The sequence below is a fragment of the Mesocricetus auratus genome, unplaced genomic scaffold (assembly GCF_017639785.1).
Source record: "Mesocricetus auratus isolate SY011 unplaced genomic scaffold, BCM_Maur_2.0 Super-Scaffold_100051, whole genome shotgun sequence".
NCBI classification, from domain to species: Eukaryota; Metazoa; Chordata; class Mammalia; order Rodentia; family Cricetidae; genus Mesocricetus; species Mesocricetus auratus.
The window spans coordinates 744,786-769,660 of record NW_024429228.1 but is presented as its reverse complement, the minus strand read 5'-3'; the positions used below and the strand labels follow the sequence as shown (position 1 = coordinate 769,660).

The 24,875-nt window shown below is 40.4% G+C and overlaps 2 protein-coding genes across 9 annotated transcripts in view; one reads left to right on the top strand and one right to left on the bottom strand.

Annotated features, from left to right (window-relative positions):
• The window catches only part of LOC101827092 (phosphatidylcholine translocator ABCB4), a 50,293-nt gene extending 49,905 nt beyond the window's left edge, over window positions 1–388 (top strand). For all 5 annotated transcript variants that reach the window (XM_040735815.1, XM_040735816.1, XM_005083959.4 and 2 more), the window contains one exon: window positions 133–388. In XM_040735815.1, coding sequence (XP_040591749.1) covers window positions 133–339 — 207 coding nt within the window. In that variant the 3' untranslated portion in view covers window positions 340–388. The remainder of the gene's footprint in view (window positions 1–132) is intronic.
• An 8,141-nt stretch (window positions 389–8,529) lies between these two features.
• Crot (carnitine O-octanoyltransferase) overlaps window positions 8,530–24,875 on the bottom strand; it is a 38,220-nt gene continuing 21,874 nt past the window's right edge. For all 4 annotated transcript variants that reach the window (XM_005083958.4, XM_013123488.3, XM_040735814.1 and 1 more), the window contains 11 exons: window positions 22,991–23,084; window positions 22,169–22,294; window positions 20,892–20,993; window positions 18,934–19,017; window positions 18,756–18,863; window positions 18,403–18,533; window positions 14,864–14,987; window positions 14,015–14,093; window positions 13,839–13,932; window positions 13,614–13,733; window positions 8,530–9,398 (listed from right to left, as the gene is read on the bottom strand). In XM_005083958.4, coding sequence (XP_005084015.1) covers window positions 9,278–9,398; window positions 13,614–13,733; window positions 13,839–13,932; window positions 14,015–14,093; window positions 14,864–14,987; window positions 18,403–18,533; window positions 18,756–18,863; window positions 18,934–19,017; window positions 20,892–20,993; window positions 22,169–22,294; window positions 22,991–23,084 — 1,183 coding nt within the window. In that variant the 3' untranslated portion in view covers window positions 8,530–9,277. The remainder of the gene's footprint in view (window positions 9,399–13,613; window positions 13,734–13,838; window positions 13,933–14,014; window positions 14,094–14,863; window positions 14,988–18,402; window positions 18,534–18,755; window positions 18,864–18,933; window positions 19,018–20,891; window positions 20,994–22,168; window positions 22,295–22,990; window positions 23,085–24,875) is intronic.

The following is a 24,875-nucleotide window of genomic DNA, read 5'->3' as shown; positions in this document are numbered from 1 at the left end:
AGCCACATTCAAAGAGATTAGCAAGAGGATTCTGACGTTGATGTTACTACGATGGTAAAACTTTCAGTGTTGTGGGATACTCACACTTGTTGCTGTGGTTCTCAGTACAAAACTCTCTTGGGCTGTCCACAGGTTGTCCAGGAAGCCCTGGACAAAGCCAGGGAAGGGCGCACCTGCATCGTGATCGCTCACCGCCTGTCCACCATCCAGAACGCAGACCTGATCGTGGTGATTCAGAATGGCAAGGTCAAGGAGCACGGCACCCACCAGCAGCTTCTGGCACAGAAAGGCATCTATTTCTCCATGGTCAGTGTGCAGGCCGGAGCACAGAACTCATGAACTCTTGTTACGGTGTATTTTTAAAATAAATTCAAATCATTTTACACTTTGTGACGTGTAAAAGAAGTTTCTTATTGAAGCCATAAAATATAAATCTACCTTATTCCACATCCGTTTAAAGTGTCAGCCTTGATGCTTGTGTTACAAGCATCTGAAACTGGGGAGTTGGAAGTGACATCATCTACCAAGTACCAGATAGACCAGCAAAGTGCAGACATGTGCATGAGAAGGATTTATAGAAATCCCAAACTAGGATGAGTTCCCGTGGTTCTGAATAGGTAGGTCTGTGGCAGTATGGTTTGTTAACAAGTTTCTGAGGGCAAAGGAAAGTTCCATTTGCGCTCTGAATTATTCTAATGTGGAATAGGGGGTGCTGGTTGTTATGACCATGTCATTTTTATTAACATGTTCCATCCTACATACTAAAGGGGTTCAGTGCAGTATTGCTACACTTGGAATATGCACCAACAGATCCAGCCACCCTTTCCCATCCCCTCACAAACATGTCCTGATTGCTGGTAAGCACTATTCTACGTGCAGGTAGGTGGCCAGGGTTAATGTCACACGAGTGAGGACACATGGCACTCACCTTCCCCTCTGATTCATTTCACTTAATATCCACCCACTCCATCCATTTGGCTGCACAAGAGGACCTCATTTTCTTGCCTTTTTTCCTTCTTGTGCTATTGGAGATCAATCTTAGGGTAGGTATGCATTCTGGCACTAAGCTACATGCCTAGATTTCTTTCAGTCCAGTATTAATAGCACATTTCTCTATGCATTTTCTATTGACAGACAGTTAAGATGACTGTACATCTTAGCTGTTATGAATACTCCTGAATGAAGCAGGAATGTGCCTGAATACTGTCTCATTTATGTTTCTGTTGATGTTATAAAACACCAACCAAAAACAACTTGTGGGAGAAAGTGGTTTATTTGGCTTACATCAAGAGTAAAGATAGAGCCAGAATAGCCAGAATAGAGGAAGCGGCTGTATCAGTGTACATTCCCGCCAGCGATGTACAAGAGTCTTCTTTCTCTTTGCCATTGTTTATTGTTTGCCTTCCTGGTGATTGCTCACTGACTGGGGTCAGATGGCATATCAATGTAGGTAGGTTGTTTCTGAGGCAGAGTCTCATGTAGTCCAGGTTGGCCTTGAATTTGCTATTAGCCTAGGCTGGCCTTGACCTCTTAATCCTCAAGAATGATGGGATTGTAGGTGAGCACCACAACAGCCAGTTTCAGTGTGGTAGTTTGTTTTGGGTATTTATTTATTTATTTATTTATTTATTTATTTATTTATTTATTTATTGACAGGCTCTCACTGTCTTTACCCCTCTGACTTCTACAATCCTTCCACAAATATCAACATAGACACTTATTATTAATTATGAAAGTTTGACCTTTAGCTTAGGCTTGTTCCCAACTAGCTCTTACAACTCAAACCAACCTGTGTCTATTTATCTACATTCTGCCAACGTGGCTGTTTACGTTTCCTCCATAATGACTTCCTCAGTGTCTTGCTGGCATCTCCTATGTGCCTAGATTCATCCCGAGTTCCTCTCTCCCCACACGTCCTGCCTATTCTCTCCTGACTAGCTATTGGCCATTCAGCTCTTTATTAAACCAATCACAATGACACATCTTTAAACAGTGTAAACAAATCCCACAGCACTCCCCTCTTTGGCATGATTTTCCCAAGCTCCACCTAATGTTTTGTTGGGGGTCTCTTCATCTGTTTTCATCAGTTGCTGGGTGAAACCTCCCTGATAACAATTGGGCTAGGCACCTGTCTATGAGTATCATTAGATGTCATTTCATTGACTACTTTTTTTTTTTTTTTTGCCAGTCATGTGTGGTTCTATAGTAAGTCTCTGGGCTATCCAGCCGCTGTATCCTGACCCACCAGGCAGTATTAGGTGATGGCCGCCTCTTCATTATATGGGTCTCAGGCTGGACCACTCTCACAATTTCTGTGCCATCTTTACCCCGGCACATCTTGCAGACAGGACAGATTATAAATTGGGGATTTTGTGGCTGCATTGGTGTTCCAGTGCCTCCACTGTCTTACCTGGTCACAGAAGATGGCCGGCTCAGGCTCCAAACCTCCTATTACTAGGAGTCCTAGCTAGGGTCAGCTTCATAGATTGCTGGGAGTTTCCATTGTACTGGGTTTCTAGTTCATACCAGAGATGCCTCCCAATTTCAGTTCTCTCTCCCAGTACTCCCTTCCTGCATCCTTCCCACACCAAAGCCCTCATGTTCTCATCCATATTCCCCCATCCAGACCCTTCCCCATCCACCAGCAATGCCTATTCTATTTTCCCTTCATGGTAAGATTCACGTGTTCCCCCTTGAGCCCTCTTTGTTACTTAGTTCCCCTGGGTTCGTGGATTGTAGCGTGGATATCCTTTACTTTATGGCTAATATTTACTTACAAGTGAGTTCATACCGTGTTTGTCTTTCCGGGTCTGGGTTGCCTCACCCAGGATGATCTTTTCTAGTTCCACCCACTTGCATACAAATTTAATGATGTCAATTGTTTTTAACGGCTGAGTAATGCTGTTAAATGCTGTGCAAATGTACCATATTTTCTTTATCCATTCTTCAGTTGAAGGACATCCAGGTTGTTTCCAGTTGCTGTCTATTATTAATAAAACTGCTGTGAACATAGTTGAGCAAGTGTCCTTGTGGTGTGGTGGGGCATCCTTTGGGTATATGCCTACGGATGGTATAACTACGTCTTGAGGTAGATTGATTCCCAATTTTCTGAGAAAACACTGTATTGATTTTCAAAGTGGTTGTACCAGCAATGGTCTTCCCCTTGCTGCACATCCTAATTAGCATGAACTGCCACTTGAGTTTTTGATCTTAGCCATTCTGACTGGTGTAAGATGGAATCTCAAGAGTCATTTTGATTTGCATTTCCCTGATGGTTAAGGTTCTTGAACATTTCTTTCAGAGCTTTTTGGCCATTTGAGATTTCTCTGTTGAGAATTCTCTGCTCAGATCTGTATCCCATTTTAAAAATTTGATTATTTAGTTTTTTTGATGTCTAATTTCTTAAATTCTTCATATATTTTGAATATCAGTCGTCTTTCCAATTTGGGGTTGGCGAAGATCTTTTTCAGTTCTGCAGGCTGCCATTTTTTTCCTACTGATTGTGTTCTTTGCCTTACAGAGGCTTTCAGTTTCATGAGGTCCCATTTATTGTTGATCTCAGTGGCTGTGTTAACAGCATTCTTCTGTTCAGAAAGTATTTTTTCTTTTCCAATGTGTTCAAGGCTATTCTCCATTTTCTTTTCTATCAGGTTAAGTGTGTCTGGTTTTATGTTGAAGTCTTTGATCCATTTTGAGTTTTCTGCAGGTGATAAATATGGATCTATTTGCATTCAGTGTTCCTTCTGTGTCTGTTTTGTGGAATAATTTGGAGTATTGGTGTTAATTCTTCTTTGAAAGTCTAGTAGAATTCTGCACTAAAACCCATGTGCCCTGAACTTTTTTTAAAAGTTGTCTTATAATTTCTGCTTCTAATTCCTTAGAGGTTATAGGTCTGTTTAAGCTTTCTATTCTTGATTTAACTTTGGCAAATGGTATACACTGAGAAAATTATCCATTTTTTTAGATTTTTCTAATTTGATGGAATACATGTTTTTAAAGTATGTCCTTATGATTCTTTGGATTTCTCTGGTGTCTGTTGTTTTATTCCCCTCTTCATTTCTAATTTTGTTAATTTGAATACTCTCTCTCAACCTTTCAGTTAATTTAGATAAGGGTTTGCCAATCTTATTGATTTTCTCAAAGAACCAACTCTTTGTTTTATTGATTCTTTGTATTTTTGTTTCTATTTTATTAATTTCAGCCTCCAGTTTGACTGTCTTTCCCTCTACTCCTCTTGTGTGTGATTACTTCTTATTGTTATAGAGATTTTGGGTGTGATGCTAAGTTACTAATATGGGATCACTGCAGTCTTTATGTAGGCACTTAGCACTGTGAACTTTTCTCTTAGCACCTCTTTTATTGTATCCTATAAGTTTGGGTTTGCTGTGTATTCATTTTCATTGAATTCTAGAAAGTCTTTAATTTCTGTTTTGACCTAGTTTTCAATCAGCAGAGAGTTGTTTAGTTTCCATGAGTTTGTAAGCTTTCTGTTGTTGATATCCACCTTTAATCCATGGTGATCTGATAGGATGTAAGGGGTTATTTCAATTTTCTTGTATCTGTTGAGACTTCTCAGGTATATAGTCTTTTGTGTTTGGGTGAAAATGTTCTATAAATATGTTAGGTCTATTTGGTTTATGTCTGTTAGCTCCAGTACTTCTGTTTACTTTTTGTCTGGATAACCTGTTGATTGGTGAGAGTGGGATATTGAAATCTCCCACTAGCTGTGTGCTAGAGTAATTTAAACTGTAGTGGTGTTTCTTTTTACAAACTTGGTGGTTGAGGCATAGCTGTTAGGAATCTTAATGTCATTTTAGTGGATTTTACATTTGATGAGTATCAAGTATTCTTCTCTATTTCTTTTGATAAGTTTTGTTTTGAAGTCTATTTTGTTAGATTAAAATTTTTTTCAAGACAGGGTTTCCCTGTGTAGCTTTGGAGCCTGTCCTTGAACTAGCTCTTGTCTCGAACTCAGATATGCCTGCCTCTGCCTCCCAAGTGCTGGATTAAAGGCGTCTGCCACCACCACCCAGATTATTTTGTTAGATATTAAGATGGCCACACCAGCTAGTTTTTAAGGTCCATTTGCTTGGAATATCTCTTGGAACCCTTTACTCTTGGGTAATGTTTATCCTTGATGTTGAGCTGTATTTCTTGGATGCTGCAGAAGAATGAATCCTGATTTCACATCCATTGTGTTAGTATGTGTCTTTCTATTGGGGAACTGAGACTACTGATATCGATATCGAGAGATACCAATGACCAATGTTTTTGCTGTTATTTTGTTATTGTTGGTGTGTGTGTATACTTTTTCTTTTTTTAAATGATTTTGCTGGTCTAAGATGATTTATTCCCTGCATTTTCCTGGGTATATTTAACATCTGTAGGTTGGAATTCTCCTTCTAGTTCCTTTTGTCAGGCTAGTTTTGTAGATATTATTTGTATTTGACTTCATCATGGAATATCATGGCTTTCTTTAATGGATTTATTCATTTTCCCAATTGTCTGTTTTCTTATTTTTGTTAGTGATTTATTCATTTCCTCTTTAAGGAGCTCTATCATCTTCATGTAGTTGGTTATAAGGTCTTTCCTGAGCTTCAACTATGCTGGAATAGGCTAGCTGGGCTGTATTGTCCTGGCTGTTACTGTGTTTTTATGCTGTTGTCTACTCACCTGGGTTCGGGATGATTATAGGCTTAGCCACCATTTCTATTTGATAACAGATTGCTGACATCCATATCCTATGTTACAAATTGGTGGGGAAGATAGATAATACTCAGCTCAGGTCATATAGTAACTTGGTGCCCCATTATCAAACTTTCAGGTTCCACTAAGGCCCAATGGCAGCCAGCTGTGGTGGTATGAATGAAAAGGACTCATGTAAGATCCTCCATAGGGAGGGACACTATCAGGACATGTGGCCTTGGAAGGAAATGTGTCACTGGGGTTGGGCTTTGAGGTTCCAAAGCTCAAGCCAGACCCAGGGTCATTTTCTGTTCCTGCTGATTCAGATGTAGAACTCTTGGCTCCATCTCCAGCACGATGTCTGCCTACATGCATAGTGCCATGCTTCCTGCCATGATGATGATGGACTAAACTAATTATGAGCCATTTCCTTTCTAAGAGTTGCTGTGGTCATAGAAACCCTAACTAAGACACAGGCCAAGCACAGTTTCCCAAAGGGAGAATATCTGTCTGTAGATGACAGTAGAGACTTGCTCCAAAATTCCAGAGGTCTCTTTTATTCACATATAAGGGCCTGGCAAAGGTTCCGAATAGCATTCCTATCTGCCACTGATACCTCAAGTACCATCAGGTCTGCCAGGTCATATAGTCTTAGACATAGAACAGTCTACACAGCATCCTGGACCTGTTGGAGAGCCTTCTCCTGTTTGAGGCCCTACTTAAATCCAGCAGCTAAGTTACTTGGTACATGGGCCAGAGCGACACACCCATGTGAGGAATGTGCTGTTTCCAGAATCCAAATGGGTCCACTAAACATTGTGCTTCTTCCTTGGTGGTGGGATGGGCCAGGTGCAATAACTTATCCTTCATCTTAGAAGGGGCGTATCTTCATTCCCCACACCACTGGCCTCCTAAGAATTTCACTGTGATGCAGGCCCTTGAATTTTGGTTGGATTTATTCCCATCCTCTGATACATATATGCATTACCAACGAGTCTAAAGTAGCTTCTACCTCCTGCTTATTTGGTCCAATTGGCATAATGTCTTCAATAACAGTGAACCAATGTGGCATTTTGTGGGAGACAATCAAGATCCCTTCTAGTTAAGTTATGCCAGAGGACTGGAGAGTTACTCCTGAAGTAAAACTGTAAAGCTATACAGTCTAGCCAACTGAAAGCAAATTGCTTCTGGTGGTCCTTATATACAGGTTCCGAGGGAAAGGCATTTGCTTGATTTGAAGATAGAGTGTTTACCTTGGTGGAGTTGTCTCTGCAGAGCACTGAAAGTGGGCCCACTTCACTGTGCAGGGAACTGTGATACACGTTCTGGCTATGAGGTGCTCAAGTGTAGCTAGCCTTACAGTGGAAGTGGCGAACTCTCTGAACAATGGAGGATCTCCTCTAGTACAGCTGATGCCACTTCAGCTGCTATCAAGAGTCTCTGGATTGGCCACCTCGGCAGTGGTGAGGGGACTGAAGAGCTTCTCTGACTAGTTGGTCAGTGGTACAGATGCAGAAAGAAGTTGGGTGGGATGTGGTGACAGGGAACGCAGTCCTCCCTCTGCAATGTTTGCCCGTCCTGACAGCATGGAGGAGAGGCAGTGGGGACCCTGTACACGGCAGGAGGTAGCACGGTGCTCCTAAGAGGCAGTGCACATCCAGGAGCAGGACTACGACTGCTCAACGGAGCCCATGGCACTTTCTTCTGCTTTTGATCCTTCAGATGTAGTATGTGCCGAGAAACACGAGACAGTGGGATCTACAGTACTGGTCAAGGCTCCTCAGCCACCCGAGAACAGAGAAGCAGCGGAAGCCATGTTTCTCCCACCCTGTCAGTCAGATACTGTGTGAGGCACAGGGGGAAGGTGACGGCTGAAGTAAGAACTGTGGTGTTCCCTGCTCCTTCTGTAGTGGTGCTCTTCCAGGACAGGGCTCTGATTACAGCTGAGGAAAACGGCATTGAAGTGAGCTGTGGTGGCACAAGCCTTTAATCAGGAAAATAGGGGTAGGTGAATCTCCATGAATTCAAAGCCAGCCTAGTTTATATTAAATGAGCTCCTGGACGGCCAGGGTAAATAGAGAAACAAAAACCAAACCTACAACCAAAATAAACATTAGAAAGCAAAACAACAGCAAGGCCCAAAACAAAACTCAAAATAGCAGCTATGCACGCCTGTCAGGGCAACAGCTAAAGCTACTGGGTTGTTCAATTCTCTCTTTAGCAGGCACCGTGGGCAGGGCAAGTGCTGGGGGCATAGGGAACCTTCTCTGTGATAGCCAGGCACAGCAAGGGGACACCTGTCTTCAGTCCTAACACAGGCCAGTTCTACACACTGCTAACCATGTCCTTGGTCTCAGATGACAAATGCCCTATTCTCCCAATTTGTACATTCTGTTGTACCACGCTGGAGTCACAAGTAGCTAACCCAAGTCAGTAATATCTGTAGTTTCAGAGAGGTTCTGGCCTCTTGACCAGTCTAAAATAGTTCATTTCCAAAGATGACTTCTGTCTGCAGCACCCTGGGTACACACTACAAGATGTGAAATCACCTTCCAAAGGCAGACTTCCCCAATTTCCTTCTTACTGACTGCAAAGTTCTCACATTCGTTTCAAATGATACATTGCACACACTTGTCTTTTTATAAGTGTTCCCAGGTTCACCATCCACACAGAATTGAACCTGGGTCCTCTGAAGAGCAGCCAGTGCTCTTAATCTCTGAGCCATCTCTACAGCCCAGACACTACGTTTTTAAGTGGTTTATTATATAATATTTAACTGGTATCAGAAAATTCCAAGAAAGAAAGCAGTAATCATTCTTTTCAATTATAAGATGAGAAGCTATATGATTCTGGATGCTTTATTCTTTGAGAATATAAACCATTAAACTGAAATAGCAATGGGAAACAATTGTAAACTCCTGAGAATCATATTCAACATTTAACCCTTTCAAAGTCTAGCTCTAACAATTAGGTTTAAATGGAAGTGCCTTAATTTTGCATTCACAAAACGAGCTACAACATATCATACAAGTTTTTCTATGATTTTCTTCCTGTGTTCACATAAATATTTCTAATGCAACTTGATTCTTTTGTCTGTTCAAAAGAGCTATTTTAGATCACTATTGAACTGTAGTGGTTTTCCCATGAAACCTAATAGGCTTGTATCCCTATGCTGGGTATGGAAGGCACTGACTTCAGGGAAATTAGCATCTAGTCATGTGCTGTATATAACTTCTGGCAATTAGAAAACATTAAAGTGCTTGAAAAGTAGTCTACAATTATGTTCACAGAGGACAATCTATACATGTGCCAACAAAGATATTTTAAAATTAGAGTAGGATATGCATTGTTAAAATAATCAGATTTGCATTGTTGAGGCTTAAACATTGCATAGTTCTGTATTCCCCATGTCTGACTTTGCATTCAGCTGCAACACAAGAAGCTTTAAGATGCTCTGCTTTCTAAGGTAGAGTAAATCTAGAGAGCATGACTGTGCTAATCACCACACAGACCAGGTCTGGAAGTCAGCATTCCTCCATGGCACATCACCATCTACTCTCTGTACCGAGTTGACCTGTGTGTCTCTGAGTCTCTAAAGATGAGCGGTGTTCATCAACTGTAGCATATCATGGAAAGCATGAAAAATCATCTGAACTAGCTTTTTTGAATCAGTCTCCGGACACGATTTCCAGGCTGAACACGCCACCACAAACCTGTGAAATACAATACATGGATGGTTATGCCATAGGTTCAGGGCTATGATGCTAGATGTTCCATCTGGTTGCTCACACATACAATGTGAATTCTTAATGAGGCTAGGTATATGTAACCTGACACAGATAAAGACAGAGCCACAGTTACACAATACTATGGACCACGAACAACCTCTTGAGCAGGAGATTATGTTTAACACATCCAACCAACTAACCAACCAACCACCAACCACCCACCCACCCACCAACCCACCCACCTACCAACATAACCACCAACTAACCAACCAACCACAAACAAACAAACAAAACCCCACAAGAATTTTCTTCCTAAAAGTTGCAACTAGAATGGGTTACAGAATGAGCTCATGTCATTTTTTGTAATAAAATCTGACCTGTATAGCACTTGACAAGAATTGTAAAGAGACAATAGGAATAGATAAGAAACAGAGAAAAGATATTTCTACAAGAGCAAGAGAGGTCTCTCTTATGACAAGTTTTGCCTTCCACCATCTCCTACTAGATTTCCCTAATGGTACAATTCCAGGTCTGGAAAGTGAGAAAAGAGCCCCATGTGGCCCATGTTGATACCTAAGACCACATGGAAGCCCAGGGTCTGGGCCACAGCTTGTGGCCTTGTTGGAGTACGAGAGCCATGCAAATCTGGGTGGCCTGCTGTCACTTGGGGCCATGGTGTTGTCTGGGCCTGAGTTGCTGCCAAGTGCCATGTCTGGGTCCATGGCCCTACAGTAGCCATTGTCTGAGTTGATATCTGAAGCTACTGTTGCCAAGGACCCTGTGGTTGACTGGGGTCTGGTCAGCCACCCGAGACCACATTGATGTCTGAGGACCATGCTGTGGCCACTGCCACAGATCTGAGTGGCCTGTGCTGCTACCTACTGCAATAGTGACATCCGGATCAGAGCTGCAGATAAGGGTCCATGGCCCTACTGTAGCCAGGGTCTGGGATGATGTCTGTGACCACTATTACCATTGGCTGTCTTACAGATGCTTGAGTCTGGACTGCAACCTGGTGCTGTGTTGGTGTCTGAGATTAATTCTGCCACTGGAGCCACACTGATCGGAGGGCCTGTGCTGTCTCTGGGGCAATTGTGACATGTAGGCACGGCCGCGCTTAGGACCATGTCTCCATCCATGGTCCTACTGCAGCTGGGGTCTGTGTTGAAGTCAAGGCCTATGCATGCAAGCATGTGTGGTGAAATATGAGGGCCATGCTGAGCTGACCCTGCCCTTCACTGGATACCGCAGCAAGAGTTGGCCAGCACAGACGAGCTGGTCCCCGCACTTGGGAGAGATGGCCCTATTCCCAATATATGGGAGAACTGGCCCTGATGGCATGGGCATAGGAGAGCTGACTCTGCCCCTCACCTGAGGAGGGTGGCCTGGTAGCTTAGACTGACCAGCTCAGCTACCACCTCAGGCCTGCATGTCCTGCTGGAGTGTAGGAAGGGACTGCTCCTGCAGAATGATACCGACAAGAACTTCATGACTCAGGGCAGCTACAGAATATCTGAGAGGAGTTTTGGTGAGAGTCTGGTGATGATGGTATGCCAGCAACCAGAGGCCTTGAACCAGGCAGTGACTCACTGCAACGAACATTTCCAAGTAAAGCTGATTGGACAAAAGGGTATGCTGTGTGACACACCGCATCTCTAATGAAGCGGTGTTAGCGTGGCAGGAAAGATAGAGAGACAACAAGGTTTTGTTTTTAATTTTCTCTTTAAAAAAATTCTTTTAGGGGAGAACTTCAAGGGTGAGGGATAGATATGGGGGGCTGGGAGATGAGTATAATTGGGGTACATGATATGAAATTCCCAAAGATTCACTAAGGAAATTATATTTAAAAAAGAAAGAAAAATGTTTCTAAGGTTAACTATTTGTATTTAAGAATTTATTTTTTTAAAAACTTATGGGTCACCATGCCTGACTTAAGCTCTATTACAGAGCTATAGTCCTAAAAACAGCTTGATATTGGCACAAAAATAGACAGGTAGACCAATGGAACCAAATTGAAAACCCTGATTTTAACCCACACACCTATGAACACTTGATTTTTGATAAAGAAGCTAAAATTACACAACGGAAAAAAGAAAGCATCTTTAACAAATGGTGCTGGCATAACTGGGTACTGGTATGCAGAAGACTGCAGATACATCCATGTCTATCGCCTTGCACAAAACTTAAGTCCAAATGAATCAAAGACCTCAACATAAATCCAATCACACTGAAACTCTTAGAAGAGAAAGTGGGAGATACTCTTCAACAAATTGGTACAGGAGACTGCTTCCTGAACATAACACCAGTAGCACAGACACTGAGATTGACAATTAACAAGTGGGACCTCCTAAAACTAAAAAGCTTCTGAAAGGCAAAGGACACAGTCAACAAGACAAAAAGGCAGTCCACAAATTGGGAAAAGATATTCACTAACCCCACATCTGACAGAGGGCTGACCTTCAAAATTTACAAAGAACTCAAGACAAAAGTCTTGAAAACAACAAAGGATCCAATTAAATAGAGAACTAAATAGAGAATTCTCAATAGAGGAGTCTAAAATGGCTGAGAGACACTTGAGAAAGTGCTCAACATCCTTAGCCATCAGGGAAATGCAAATCAAAACAACTCTGAAGTACCATTTTACTTCTGTCAGAATGGCTAAAATCAAAAACACCGAAGGCAATTTATGCTGGAGAGGATGTGAAGAGAGGGGAACACTCCTCCACTGATGGTGGGAGTGCCAACTCGTACAGCCACTTTGGAAATCAGTATGGAGATTCCTCAGGAAAATGGGAATCAATCTACCACAGGTCCCAGCAATTCTACTCTTAGGAATATATCCAAAACACAAATATATACAACAAGGATATCTGTTCCACTATATTCATAGCAGCATTATTTGTAATAGCCATAATTTGTGTGATGGGAAAACAAGATAGAATAGTTAGCTAATTCTGGAAACTTATCTCACAGAGGACTGAAAGCTATTCCTTACAACCTGAGCCGCTGACTCATCATGTTAGAAGGCAGCAGGGCTTCAGTGTAGAGAAAGGCTCTCAGGGTAGGATGCTGGCTTAGGTAAAGTCTCCAGACTCTTGAAAGCTGTATCTTCTTGATACACACAGCTGACTCCTCCTCATCTTTACCATCTCAGTTCTGCTACCACTCCTCAGGGAGGGACCTGATCACCTGGACAAAGTACTCCTCTCTACCAGTTAAGCAATCTGATGTGGTAACGGGTGACTTCCTTCACAGTGTTCACCACTAATTAATGTACTTCCAAGTAGAAAACACAGTGTTTAAGAAAGAACATCTTTTTTTGTCTTTTGTCCTTAGTACCCAAAGCATACTGCTAAAGTCTACTAAATATTTCCTAAATGAGTGAATGAATGTGCTCCCCAGGACCATTAAAAGTAGTTTTCTAACAAAAAAGTGAGCTGAGCTATCTGTGGCCTGAACTCGTGTCACTGGGGATAACACAAAGCCTATTATTTGTCAGGGAGTATGTTAACATGCTTATTCACACTCAATTATTACTTTGGTCCTTGGACTCTTATATGATGAAATACCAAGAACCATGTGTAACTTATTATTTAAATTTTAATTTCTACATTAATGTACAGAAATAATCCTATGATGATATAAAATTCAGGGTCTCAGCGGCCAACAGTGACAAGTGACACTAGTGTAACTATGCACAAATCATGCAAAAGGAAAGCAGATAATAAAATTCCTTGAAAGGAATGTATGAAAAAGAATCACTGGAAATAGAAATACTATTGTCCTACATATGATTACTGAGTTTTCTGTAACCCACCTAAAATGCCCCAAGCCTGATTTCAGTCTGCAGATGTAGACCCACGTGTATGGAGGGCCATATACATTTACAAAGTTTGACTTGCTGAAAAATACGTTGTATAGGTCAAATATGTTTTTAAAATGTACAGGTTTCACAGATGATGGCATGGTTACTGAAAATCCTGAAATATCATTCTGCATAAAAGTGCCCAGAGTGATCTTACAAGGATCTCAAAAGCAGAATAGAGAATTATCAATACATGTTAAACACCTAGGGGCAAGGTGATTGCTCCTATAGCAAATGACAGATAATACGAGTAAAATCCTAGTATAGACAAATACTAAAATCACGAATGCACTATACTTCCTACTGTGTCCTAAGAATGAAGGGGCTAGGCTCACCTGTCGTCTCTGATGTGGTAGAAAAATCCATATCCATTGTGTACCATGGGAGCCACGACTCCCTGGATTCGTAAGTAACCAACAAGACTTGTTGAGAGGACAAAGTTCCCGCCTCCTCCACTGTGTGACACAAAGAAAAGATGGCCATTAGAGGCAGGCACTGCGTTCCTTCTCACACCACAGAGAAGCACGTGGTGCGCACGATGGCGCACCGCCCCACGTTACCTTCTGGAGAAAAGCGGGTCCTCAAACAGCTCTGGGACAGGAAGGCCTTCCTCTTTTGCTACGAGCAAAAGACCTAGAAGGTGACGGTCAAACCCTGCAATGAAATCCCAAACCTGAAGTCAGAAAACGCTTTCTAATAACAGAATTTTCAAACAGAACAATTCAAGTTTGAGTACCTTTTCCATTTGAACAGTCTTTCATCATCTTATTATGCTTCTCAAAAGCTTGTAACATCTTTTGCTGCCGTTCCAGAAGCTGTGTCCAGAACGAGAAGAGTAATTTTCAGTATAAATTAATAAATCAAATCAGTAACAAAGTGCATAACCCAAATAAACAGCAGCACAAGAAGACTACTATCACCATGTCAGAATCTGGGTGAAGGGAAAAAGACTCAGAGGTAGAAGTGCGTGTGATGCGTGCTCCTGCCTTTCCTTAATTCTACTGCTTTTCCTCCCCCCAAAGCCTTGATTTTCTATTTTCTTCTTTCCCGAAACTGGAAAGAGCAGTGCTGAACATTGCTTTGAGGCACTTGTAATATTAACAAACAAGCAAAAAGTGGAATTTCAAAACTAAAGCATAACTAAAAATCTAATTTCTATGCAAACTAACATGATTCTGACTTCAAATTAAAATGGCAGAATTTCAAACAAGCAGGGAAAGAAACACACTGTTCAAAATAAAGCACACATGACCAGTTCTGGTCCTAGTGACTTCAAAGAAAAAGTAGACATTCAGCTACATGGCGAGAAGCCTCCCTCTAAAGGTGTTGGAGAGCTCTACATTGTGGGGGTATGATCTAAAGGTGACGTGCTGAACGACTCAGCACTGAAGACATCTGACTCAGAAAATGGCATACACGCCTTCTTTTCAGATCTGCTGCCCCGTGTTCCTGGCATACTTCAGTGGCAAATGAATACTTTGCAAACTTTAGGGAAAATGCCTTCAAGAGTTTTGATGATCCAGGGGAACAGAAGCAAAGAAGCTACTCACAGGACAATTCTGGGAGTTTTCTTTCCAATACTCACACTGGTGGAGGGGTCTTGCATGGCCTGGCACCAGCTGACCGCCTCCGCTGTACAGGAGCGCACAGTCTCTGTTCGGCCGTGGTAAAAGTATCTTGTCATAGCTGTTTCATAGCAGCAACCAGGGCTAAAATCATTTTTAAGAGTACCGTAAGAAAATGTTTGGATGTTATCAGAAATACAGTCACATACTAAAGCAACCTTCTGGTCAGACAAGGCCTACAAATCTGTCCAGAATCGAGACTTTCAACAGAAGCTGTTTTCAAAACCAAAGAGCAAGAAAACAGTGATAACACAGGCAATTTGAAAAGGCGTGGCTGCTTTCCGGTTATACGGGGTATGCTTCATAGTCTGTGGCAGGCATTTCTGAGAAGCCCCCAGTGGCCCACGCCTCTTGCTAGCCATGCTTTGGCACATTCTAACTGTGGGTGGAGTTAGTGACTTCCATTTAATGTAGAGACAACAGCAAAAGCAAAAGACTGTTAAGTATGTATACAGAAGAGATGGTAGTTTTTTTGATGGAGTGTCACAAGAATCCATGCTCCTTGAAGTCAGGGACTTTGCCTTATATTTCTCACTATTAAACACATATGCCCTTACATGAACACATATAATCTCACACACTAATATTTGAACTTGAAATGCCTTTCTAATTAATTTTGTTGCTGAGATGCAAAGAGCAAATATATGTGCATAATTTCCCAGGGTTTTTTTCTGGAACAGTCTGTCCATCAATACCACCCATTTCTGTAATTTTAGTTCTTTCATGTATTAAGCTTGTAATCTGTCTCCAACCATGTGGGAAGTGGTTACAGGCATTGAGAAGTTCTCAGTACTCACAAGTTAAAGTAACAGGAAGTATGATTGTAGCAAAATATTTAATTTGTACAAGCTAGCCCAGCTTTATCAGTAATAAAATTTCCATTTTCTCTCCAAAAAAAAAAAAAAAGACTGTTAAGTTACAAAGAGAGGTCTCCTTTTCACTTCCTTGCTCTGAAAAAAGCCAATTACCATGGTGGGAACTGCCCTATGGAGTGGGGTAGGCAGTTAAAAACTGGGGATGTTGCTCTAGACAGCACTCAGGGAGTAGCTGAACTTTGCTAGTAAATTTGTGAATGATCCCGGATGCAGACCCTCCCTTAGGAGAGCTGACAGATGACCATGCTGCCCTGGATAATACTCTGACCACATGATAATAAGACATGCGCCAGCTAAACTGTGTTGTGTTTTATTCACCTATGGGAACTACGGCACACAAATGCTTGTGTTCTAAGTCAGTACAGTTTCAGTAATTTACTACACAGAATACATGCAGAGTCACCTGTTGCATGATGAGAACTCAGTGGTTCCCCAGAAAAGCAGCTGTTTCCCCAAATGATGAATGACATGCAGTTTTAGATACAAAGGGCTCTTACTTTGCTGGAAGTTTTTACAGTCAATGAAGATCAAGTTCAGTGAGAGTGGGAAGTCTGAATGATGACACTACTGGGACTCAACAGCACAAAGATAACATCTCTTTTAAAAAAGAGGGGCGGGGAGCTGAGAATTATCAAGATACATTGCTCATATATGTGAAATTGTCAAAGAATAAGCAAAAGGTGTTTTATTTAAAAACATACAAAGTGGCCGGATAGCCCAACTTCCGCCTATAATCTCAGCTACTTGGAGAGCTAAGGCTGGAGGATCACTGAATCTGGGAGTTTGATATCAGCCTGGGTAACGAAGCAAGACTTTGTCAAAAGTAATAAAACAAAACAAAACAAAAAAAAAAGGAGTGAGGAGAACTGAAAAAAAGTCATCATTGTGTAACCTGTAATTCAAAGGGATCTTGGCAATAATTATCAAAGGCTATATTCAGGAAACTAGGCATGCCATGCCTGCAGACACAATACTCATGAGGTTAAAACAACACTAGACTAACATATGCAACACAGTAAGATCCTATTTTCATATAATCAAAAGCAGATTCAGGAAGGAATGTTTATGGTGGGTGTTGGGTGACAAGCAGCTAAAACAGAAGGCCAATGGCATAAATAAATTAATCGATTGTCATAAAAAAACAATTATGGTTAGTTAGTCCAACAAACAATAAACAAAAGAGCTGATTCTCATTGATTCTCTGCCTTTCCCTACTAGTTTACAGATAATACAGGAGGTAGAGTACCACACTAGAGAACACTGGGGATTCAGAAAACCACACAAAACAAACAGATATGACCCAGTTTCCTCATTAAATACAATTCAATAAGAGAGAGACAGGGATTTAAAGACAGATCAGTGAAGTATAGTGAGCAGAGCTTAAGAGGAGTGCTTGCCCTTTCCAAGGCTGGATGTGGTGAACTAGTTTGCAGCAATACAGTTTTACATAAGCTGGAAGTTAAGAAAAATTGTTCTTTTTTAAAGGCTGTTCAAGGCTCTGAAAAATGCAAAGATGTGGAGAAAAGATAGAAATAGTATGTCAGGAAAGTTGCTTAACGCTGCTTTCCTCTGCTCAAGGAATTTGGTATTTAAGATTCATGAACAGAAAGAAAGCAGAATAAGCAGGAAGTTACTGGTAAGGGAAAGAAACTGAACAGGGCTTTCAGTAATATTACTGGCAGGTAAAAAAAAAATACTAGCATTCAGGGCTACAAGGAGTAAGGATGGGAGCGGACAAAACCACAGGTAGGCCCATCCACTCATCTTAGTTGATACTGAAAAGCATTTGGCAAAAGTGTATATACATTCGCAATCAAAACACAATAAACCAGGAATAGAAGGCCAGTTCCTCAACATCATATGGGCCCCTATGAAAACCCAGCTGACACAAGGAAGAGAGAATGTCTACTTCTCCACCTCCATCCCCACCACAGCACCACGAGAAAGGAAAACACCCAATCTGGAAATGAAAAACCCTTGTGGCAGATCAGCTGACTTCATTAAGAAACTATAGTGTCTTCTACAGTGCCAGGGAAACTTGAAATCCACTGGAAAAGGCATGAAATTGGACCCTGTGAGTAAATTTCACATATTAACAACCCCAAAACACAAATAGTTTGATTCTATGATGAATCCTAACATAGACCCTTTCCTTACATAATACACAAAAATGATCACAGCAAGAACAGTTATAAAATCTTAGAAGAAAACGGGAAAATCTTCACTGCTTTGGATTTGGTTTGATTTCATTGATAAGCAACAAAAGAAAAAGAAAATACACTGGATTTCATCAAAATGTAACTGTGTGGGTCAAAGGATACTGCGAATAGAGCAAATGGCATCCCACAGAACAGGAGCTAATGCTCACAAGCCATTAATGTGCACACCATTTCATAAGGTAAAGCCGTCCTGGAGACTGGATCCTTCAAAAGTACCAAACAACCGTGACAATGAATCATGGGAAAGCCTACAACTGTCACAGACTAGATTCTAGTAAACTGATAGATCTCCAAAGAAAGAAAAGGTGAGAAAATCCGCTGTGGAGTTAGGGAAACAATGGCTATGTAAAGCCATTCCCAATAGCCTGGGAAGTGAAGACATGAAAAGGAGAACAAATGCTTTACCGTCCATGAAGTCTGTAATATGCAAGCTGAAGTGCAAGCTGAATAAAGGTGTCAGGGTGCAACGCCTCCTTCTTGGTGAGATGTTTGCCAAAAGATGTGAAAGCATATGCTGCGATCTGCAGATCAGATGCCTGACAAAGTCAAACAGGAGCAGTGAAAAATCACTGGACAGTGAGACTTCAAAGGGGATCAAACTATTATTTGCATTAATCATCAGACGTAAAGAATGAAAGGCATTAAGGTTATGATTTTAAAGTGTTTTATGAAGCCATGCTTGGCTAATAGCCACATTTTCATAGACGGCAGCGGACAGAGAACACATTACTAATCTAAAAGAAAAATGAAGAACCTACCCCTTTGAGGTGCTGGGCTTTGGCTTGGGAGATGTCATTTCGTATTTTCTCATCCACAGTGAAAACCAGCTCTTCAGGGAGCGGTAGATCCCGGACTTTTTCTGAACCCTGGAAATAGAGGACTTTGAATATATCTGTGAAACGAGCAGAAAAGGGTGATGGACTTGTTCTGACATACCTTCCACCTTCCTTCAGTCTCCAAGACTCTCTCATCAACATAATGGGCAACGTTCACCATAACCATTGCATCGAAAGGAGCATGCTAAAATGAAAATAACAGATTTTGAGTAGTTTGTGTCAAATTGAAATCAGCCCTAGGACTTCTTACTTTCTTTGCTTTTAGTGGATAAGATGTGCCCACCTTCCAGTACCCGACTTCTTAATTTCAGATGATACAATTTGTTCCTACACAATAGAAATTGCTTATTTTTCAAGACAAGGGAAAAAATGAACAGGTGTTTAAAACTGACAGCCCATAGTAGGGCTCTTAGAGTTTTGGCTATGTAACTGTAAACACAATCCAGAGAGGTTACTGGGAGTCTGAGCAGGTGGACCTGTGTCATGTGAAAATATTCTGAAATTATAAACACTGTAATAATCAGGTAAGGACACCAGACTAAAGCAACTGAGCATGAACATCTCCAGCTAAGAGAGGACCACTAAGTACTAGAAAGCAGTGCCACCATGCAGAGACCTACAAGAAAGCCTAGATATTGCAGAAATAACTTGCAATATTAAGCAATGTAGGAAAGATGGGTTGTATTGCCTTTATCACCTATTTATCAATAAACCATCTCCTTCTGAAATAATAGCTACTTCACTATTCTTTATGCTACCACCATATCCCTCTGTGTTAAGATGAAGGAGACTGACTCTACCCAGGAGGTTCCAAGGTTAGACAGTGGCCTAGGCCAGGCTAATGAGAGCACACTTGATTCCCAACAACCTGTGTTTCACACAAGTCAATAATAACCAATGAGAATGATTTCAGGACCTTTTCTGGAGCCATTGAAACAAGTTGCCTATTTCCCCTGGAGTCAAACACCTAAGAGAGCTGCAGTGACCCTAAAGCTGTTAATATAATAATCACAGTGGGCAGTCTGAACACAGCTCCAACTGCAAAAATGAGGAAATATCTTTATAATGAAAATATCTGGACAGTCTATGTCTCCATTACCCATATTTAAGAATATAACTATGCCAACATCTTTATAAACTAATGCCAAGTAAAATTTCATCAATCAAAACTGAATGAATGATTAATAAAACCACTGCCAAGATTAGGGCCGTAGCTCAATGTAGACTGCTTGTAACATGCACACAAAACTGTGTGTCCAACCTCCAACCCCTAAGACAAAGCACTGCAGGCCCGAGGCTTGCTCTGGGTCTTTGTTTGGTTTTGTTTCCTTGTTTACAGACTTCCTGAATGGAAGACAGAGCTGGTCAAGTCCATGGGAAAAGATAAAAGACATTTTACTGCTTATAGTCTAGTGTCCCAAAGAGCTGTCATTTTAGGAAAATAGTTATGAAGTCCTTTCCCTATGCATAGAACACCTACATAATACCCAATGGTATCTTTCAAATAAGGTTATTAACTTTAGCAAGAAAATGCATTTTTAATAATTATTTTTCTTTTCCTTTTGAGATTACATTGTTATTACATCATTTCCCGCTTCCAAGTTCTCCCATATACCCCCTTGCTTTCTTTGAAATTCGTGGCCTCGTCTCTCATGATGCTTGTTATAATCATATGTGCATATGTAGATACATATATTTCTAAATATAACCTGCTCAGTCTGTGTAATGTTACTTTTATGTTTCATGGATGACCATTTGGTACTGGACAGTCAACTAGTGTGCTCTTCCCTATTTGATAACAATAGGTTTTAAGATATCACACTTCAAAAAAATTACATTCAGAATTCTTTTTTCATGTTCCTAACTGTTAGCCCACAGTACAAGAAAAACTTGATCCATGTTCTGCTTTCACTGACAACTCAGACCTAAACCTTTTATTATAATGAGATACAATTAAAAAAAAGTATTTACTTTCACTACCTACACATAATACGATACAAAAGTTAACTTAAGAAATTAAAGGGGGAGGGGCAAGCACCCTGATTACAACATACTTACATCACAACAACAGCCAAATACTCCATTAGCAAAGGATATCAAATTATAGGACTTGTCACCCCAGCGTACTGCTGGATCTCCAGCAAGAAGCATTTCGAAGATCTAAAAAATATTGTACTTTATTTTTCCAAATTAAAAGTATTTTGACATTGATTTGCAAGTAGACTTAAGAGTACATATTTCATTTTTTATTTTTAAGTCAACCAAATTTAATAAAATGACAGCTCTGTTAAGATTCAACAGGTAATAATTATGGGTCTGGTTTCAGCTATTTTTTAAATCTCAAGTTATGAAAATCTAACCAGAAAATAGAATGGTAATGCATTATTAATTAATGGTACCAGAGCATCCATATAATTAAAAGCAGACGTGTTTTGAAACTTAGGTAATATAAGAAGCCTAATAAGCTCAGGGTAAAGTATCTTAACAATTCACATGCCACTAAGACAACCTTTCTCAAACTGCTGATCCTGCCAAACTAATGAGTCATGAAACAATTTACAGCAGCATAAGTAATACTCCTTACAAACAATAAAGCAGAATAGAAATAGCAGAGTACAGGACAGATAGTAAAAGTAATCACTGTTTTATGAAACTTCAATTCTGTGTGTGTGTGTGTATTTAACTACAGTGGGCTACAATCTGTTTCCAAGTATAGGCTATGGTTTGAACAACAATGAATTATTCCTTAAATGGTATTTCAGCCATTTCTTCCTCTCTGAAATAAAAATTGTAATCCTGGATTTATTCCCCTATAATTTAATACTGATGAATGTATTAGGAAATAATAAATTCTTCCAAAAGGCTTTAGGATTATGGTTGACTAGTGTGTCCAATAAAACGGAATGACATGACCAATTACTTGCAAGGGTGATAGAATTCTTAAGGCAGAACCCACCCCAAATGATGCATGTACACTGGTGTGGGTTACAGGTGAAGTTTTACATCACCTTTGGAAAGACAAGTTGACTTGCCTTAGTATTCCATGCAAATATTCTATGTATGCAATTGATGGAAAAGGTTAGAAAACACTGACATGCATGCAAATAATAGCGACACTTCTTTAAAAAGGGGCAAAATACATCTAAATAGACTTAAACGTCAAGTATTTACAGAGCTCTATTCACTATGTATGTATGAGATTCAATTTAGTGCATAATGTAGTTCATAGCTAAGAAAAATTTCAAGACCCTGATTAAAAATAAAATCTCATGTTCAACAGATAATAATAGTCCTCCAGAAAATTGTGTAGAAAGATAACAGAACAAAAAAGTTACCTCAGAATAATCTTCTGGGGTTACATGTGGGCTGGTGTCTTCTATGGAATACACAAATAAACTGGATTGAATTTTTTCTAGTAAAGTCAAGTTCTCTGGATCAAGACCAATCAGATATTCTCTAGCCTAAAAGGCAGGAAGATGATTAAATATTACAATTTAAATGTAACACATCGAGAAAGTATCAAGAGTTTGTTAGAGAAAGTCTATTTAAGAACAGCATAAGACTGTAATTAACACAGACTCACAATGGGACAGTGGGCAGAGAGTGAGAGACTTCAGAGTGCTCAGCCCTGAACCGGATGCCTCTGTCACTCTTCCCTTCAAGGCTCAGGGGTCTGTGCGGACCGGGGTGGAGGTGGAAAGACTCTAAGAGCCACAGTTGATGGATGACTTCAAGGAAACAGCATTTCCAGACACAGCAGGGCAGATGCACATGCGAACTTGTGCCAGCAGGCACGAGACCTGCACAAGCTCAAGCCAGACAAAATCCCAACATGGAGAAGGGGAAGTGAGCACAGAGTCCCACCCCTAACCAGTAAGCTGTCTGCAAAAGACAGCTGCGGGGAGAGGAAATCAGCTTTCTACACTCCATGTAGGCCTCATGATCAGGGGGAGCTGGCTAACACAAATCTGACTCTGGGTTTTTAGTGACGTTTTTCATTTGTTTTTAAGAGAGAAAAAAAAACATGAAGGTGGGTGGGTAGAATGGGGAGGAGAATCTGGGAGGAGCTGTGTGATAAAAATATACTATTTAAAATTCTCAAAGAATAAAAACAAAAAATAAAATTAGCATACAAAAAGAAGACTACCATAAATTACCTTTGCCCATCGAGTTCGCTCCTCACTAGTTAATGCTGCTATACCAGGTCCAACAGGTTCACTAGAGCATTTCTTGTGGATATATGTCAGTTGTCTTATGGAAGATTGAAAAAAAAAGCATACTCAGAAACAGCATGGACAGGACACATAGCAGTTACAGAAATCTTTACATAAACACACACTAATATTTATTTGTATTTGTAAATATATGTATGTAAAAATGACTATATATTCTATTTTCACAAAAAGCATATTGGACAATAATTTATATTTAAAAATAAACTTAGATGATACCATTTAAACTTTGAAAACATGGGCATTTCCAGGGTTCAGATAAATAAATACCTTCTCTATGGGAAAACCTGAAAAAGTACTTTGGTAGTTAATCTTACAGCTATTATATATCTGATTAAAAATTGTGTACACATATATAAAAAACCAGAGAACTTACTGTGTGCTCAATTCATATTTGTGTTTTATCAAGAAACAGAGGTAGTTACTATATAATCAATTTTAAATGCTTTCATAACTATCACTGTATTAATGCTGATAATTATACCTTAAAGAGTTAGCTATGTGTGGTGGACCATGCCCTGTAATCCAAGAACTTCAGAAGGCAAGGCAGCATAGCAAGCCTAGACAATACAGCAAGGCCACACCTCCAAGAGAGAGAGAGAGAGAGAGAGACAGAGACAGAGACAGAGACACAGAGACAGAGACACAGAGACAGAGACACAGAGAGAGACAGAGACAGAGACACAGAGAGAGACAGAGACAGACACTGAGACTAAAGATTCCACTGGATGAGGATAAAATGTTCCATCTTTCTTTAAACATACAGTAGGTAAATAATAGGGTTTGCACGTGAAGAAATTTTCATTAGCTCAAGTTTTACAGAGTTTCTAGTTTTCACCCTCTTCCTCACAGCACATATCAAGAAGTTACGACTTAAAAATATCAAGGGATTATTTAACAGATTATTGTAGCTTAGTAAGTGGTCAATAACCAATAACCACCACCAGTAGCATCCTTTATTTGTGATATCATTCAAAAATAGCAGGCAGTTTCCTCTGTTTGTGTTTCCAACACTGATGCAGAAATAATTTCCTTGCAGCAAAACTTTCCCTTTTTCTCCTTCCTTCCTTCCCTCCCTCCTTCTTTCCCTCCCTCCCTCCCTCCCTCCCTTGCTCCTTCCTTTTTAGTTTGTTTTTGAAAACAAGGCTTCTTGCTCTGTAGACCGGGCTGGCCTTGAACTCAGAATTCAACCTGTCTCTGCTTCCTGCACCACCACCTCCTGGTTTTTCGGCTTTATTTTCAAACTAATGGTATTCTATGAGCCCATGGGGAATTCTTCAGCTTGCCTTGCTTCTTTTTCTGCTTACCTCAGAGGGAAAAAAATTAAAGAATACAAACATAGAGGTGATGTGGCAAAATTTGATAAACTGGTTTGCATTCAAATTAAGGACTAGTTATCAAAAAATTGCTCTCATAGAGCAGAAGACCAAATCAGTATCATCTCCTATTCTGTGTAGAACACATAAAATCAAAGAGCTCTGTGTAGAGAACTACAGCATCCATATACCAGTTAGGATGCTTGTTAGTGGAATTGTGCTGAGCACCTGTCCTTATCTACTGAAGCTGAGTGAAACACACCCCACGACTCACCAAATCCTCTTGAGTATAACCTAGATGTCGATGTTTTGATTAAGGGATTTCCCAGTAGCCTATTTCATTACTCTATTTCAGACTATGTGGTGATGTATATTATATGGGTACTTAGCAAAACTCTGGATGTATGTTTCTATTTGTTTGTACAATTTATTAAAAATAAATCATTTAAGCATGAGGGTATGAGCTGAATCTCCAGCATCCATGTGTAAAACTA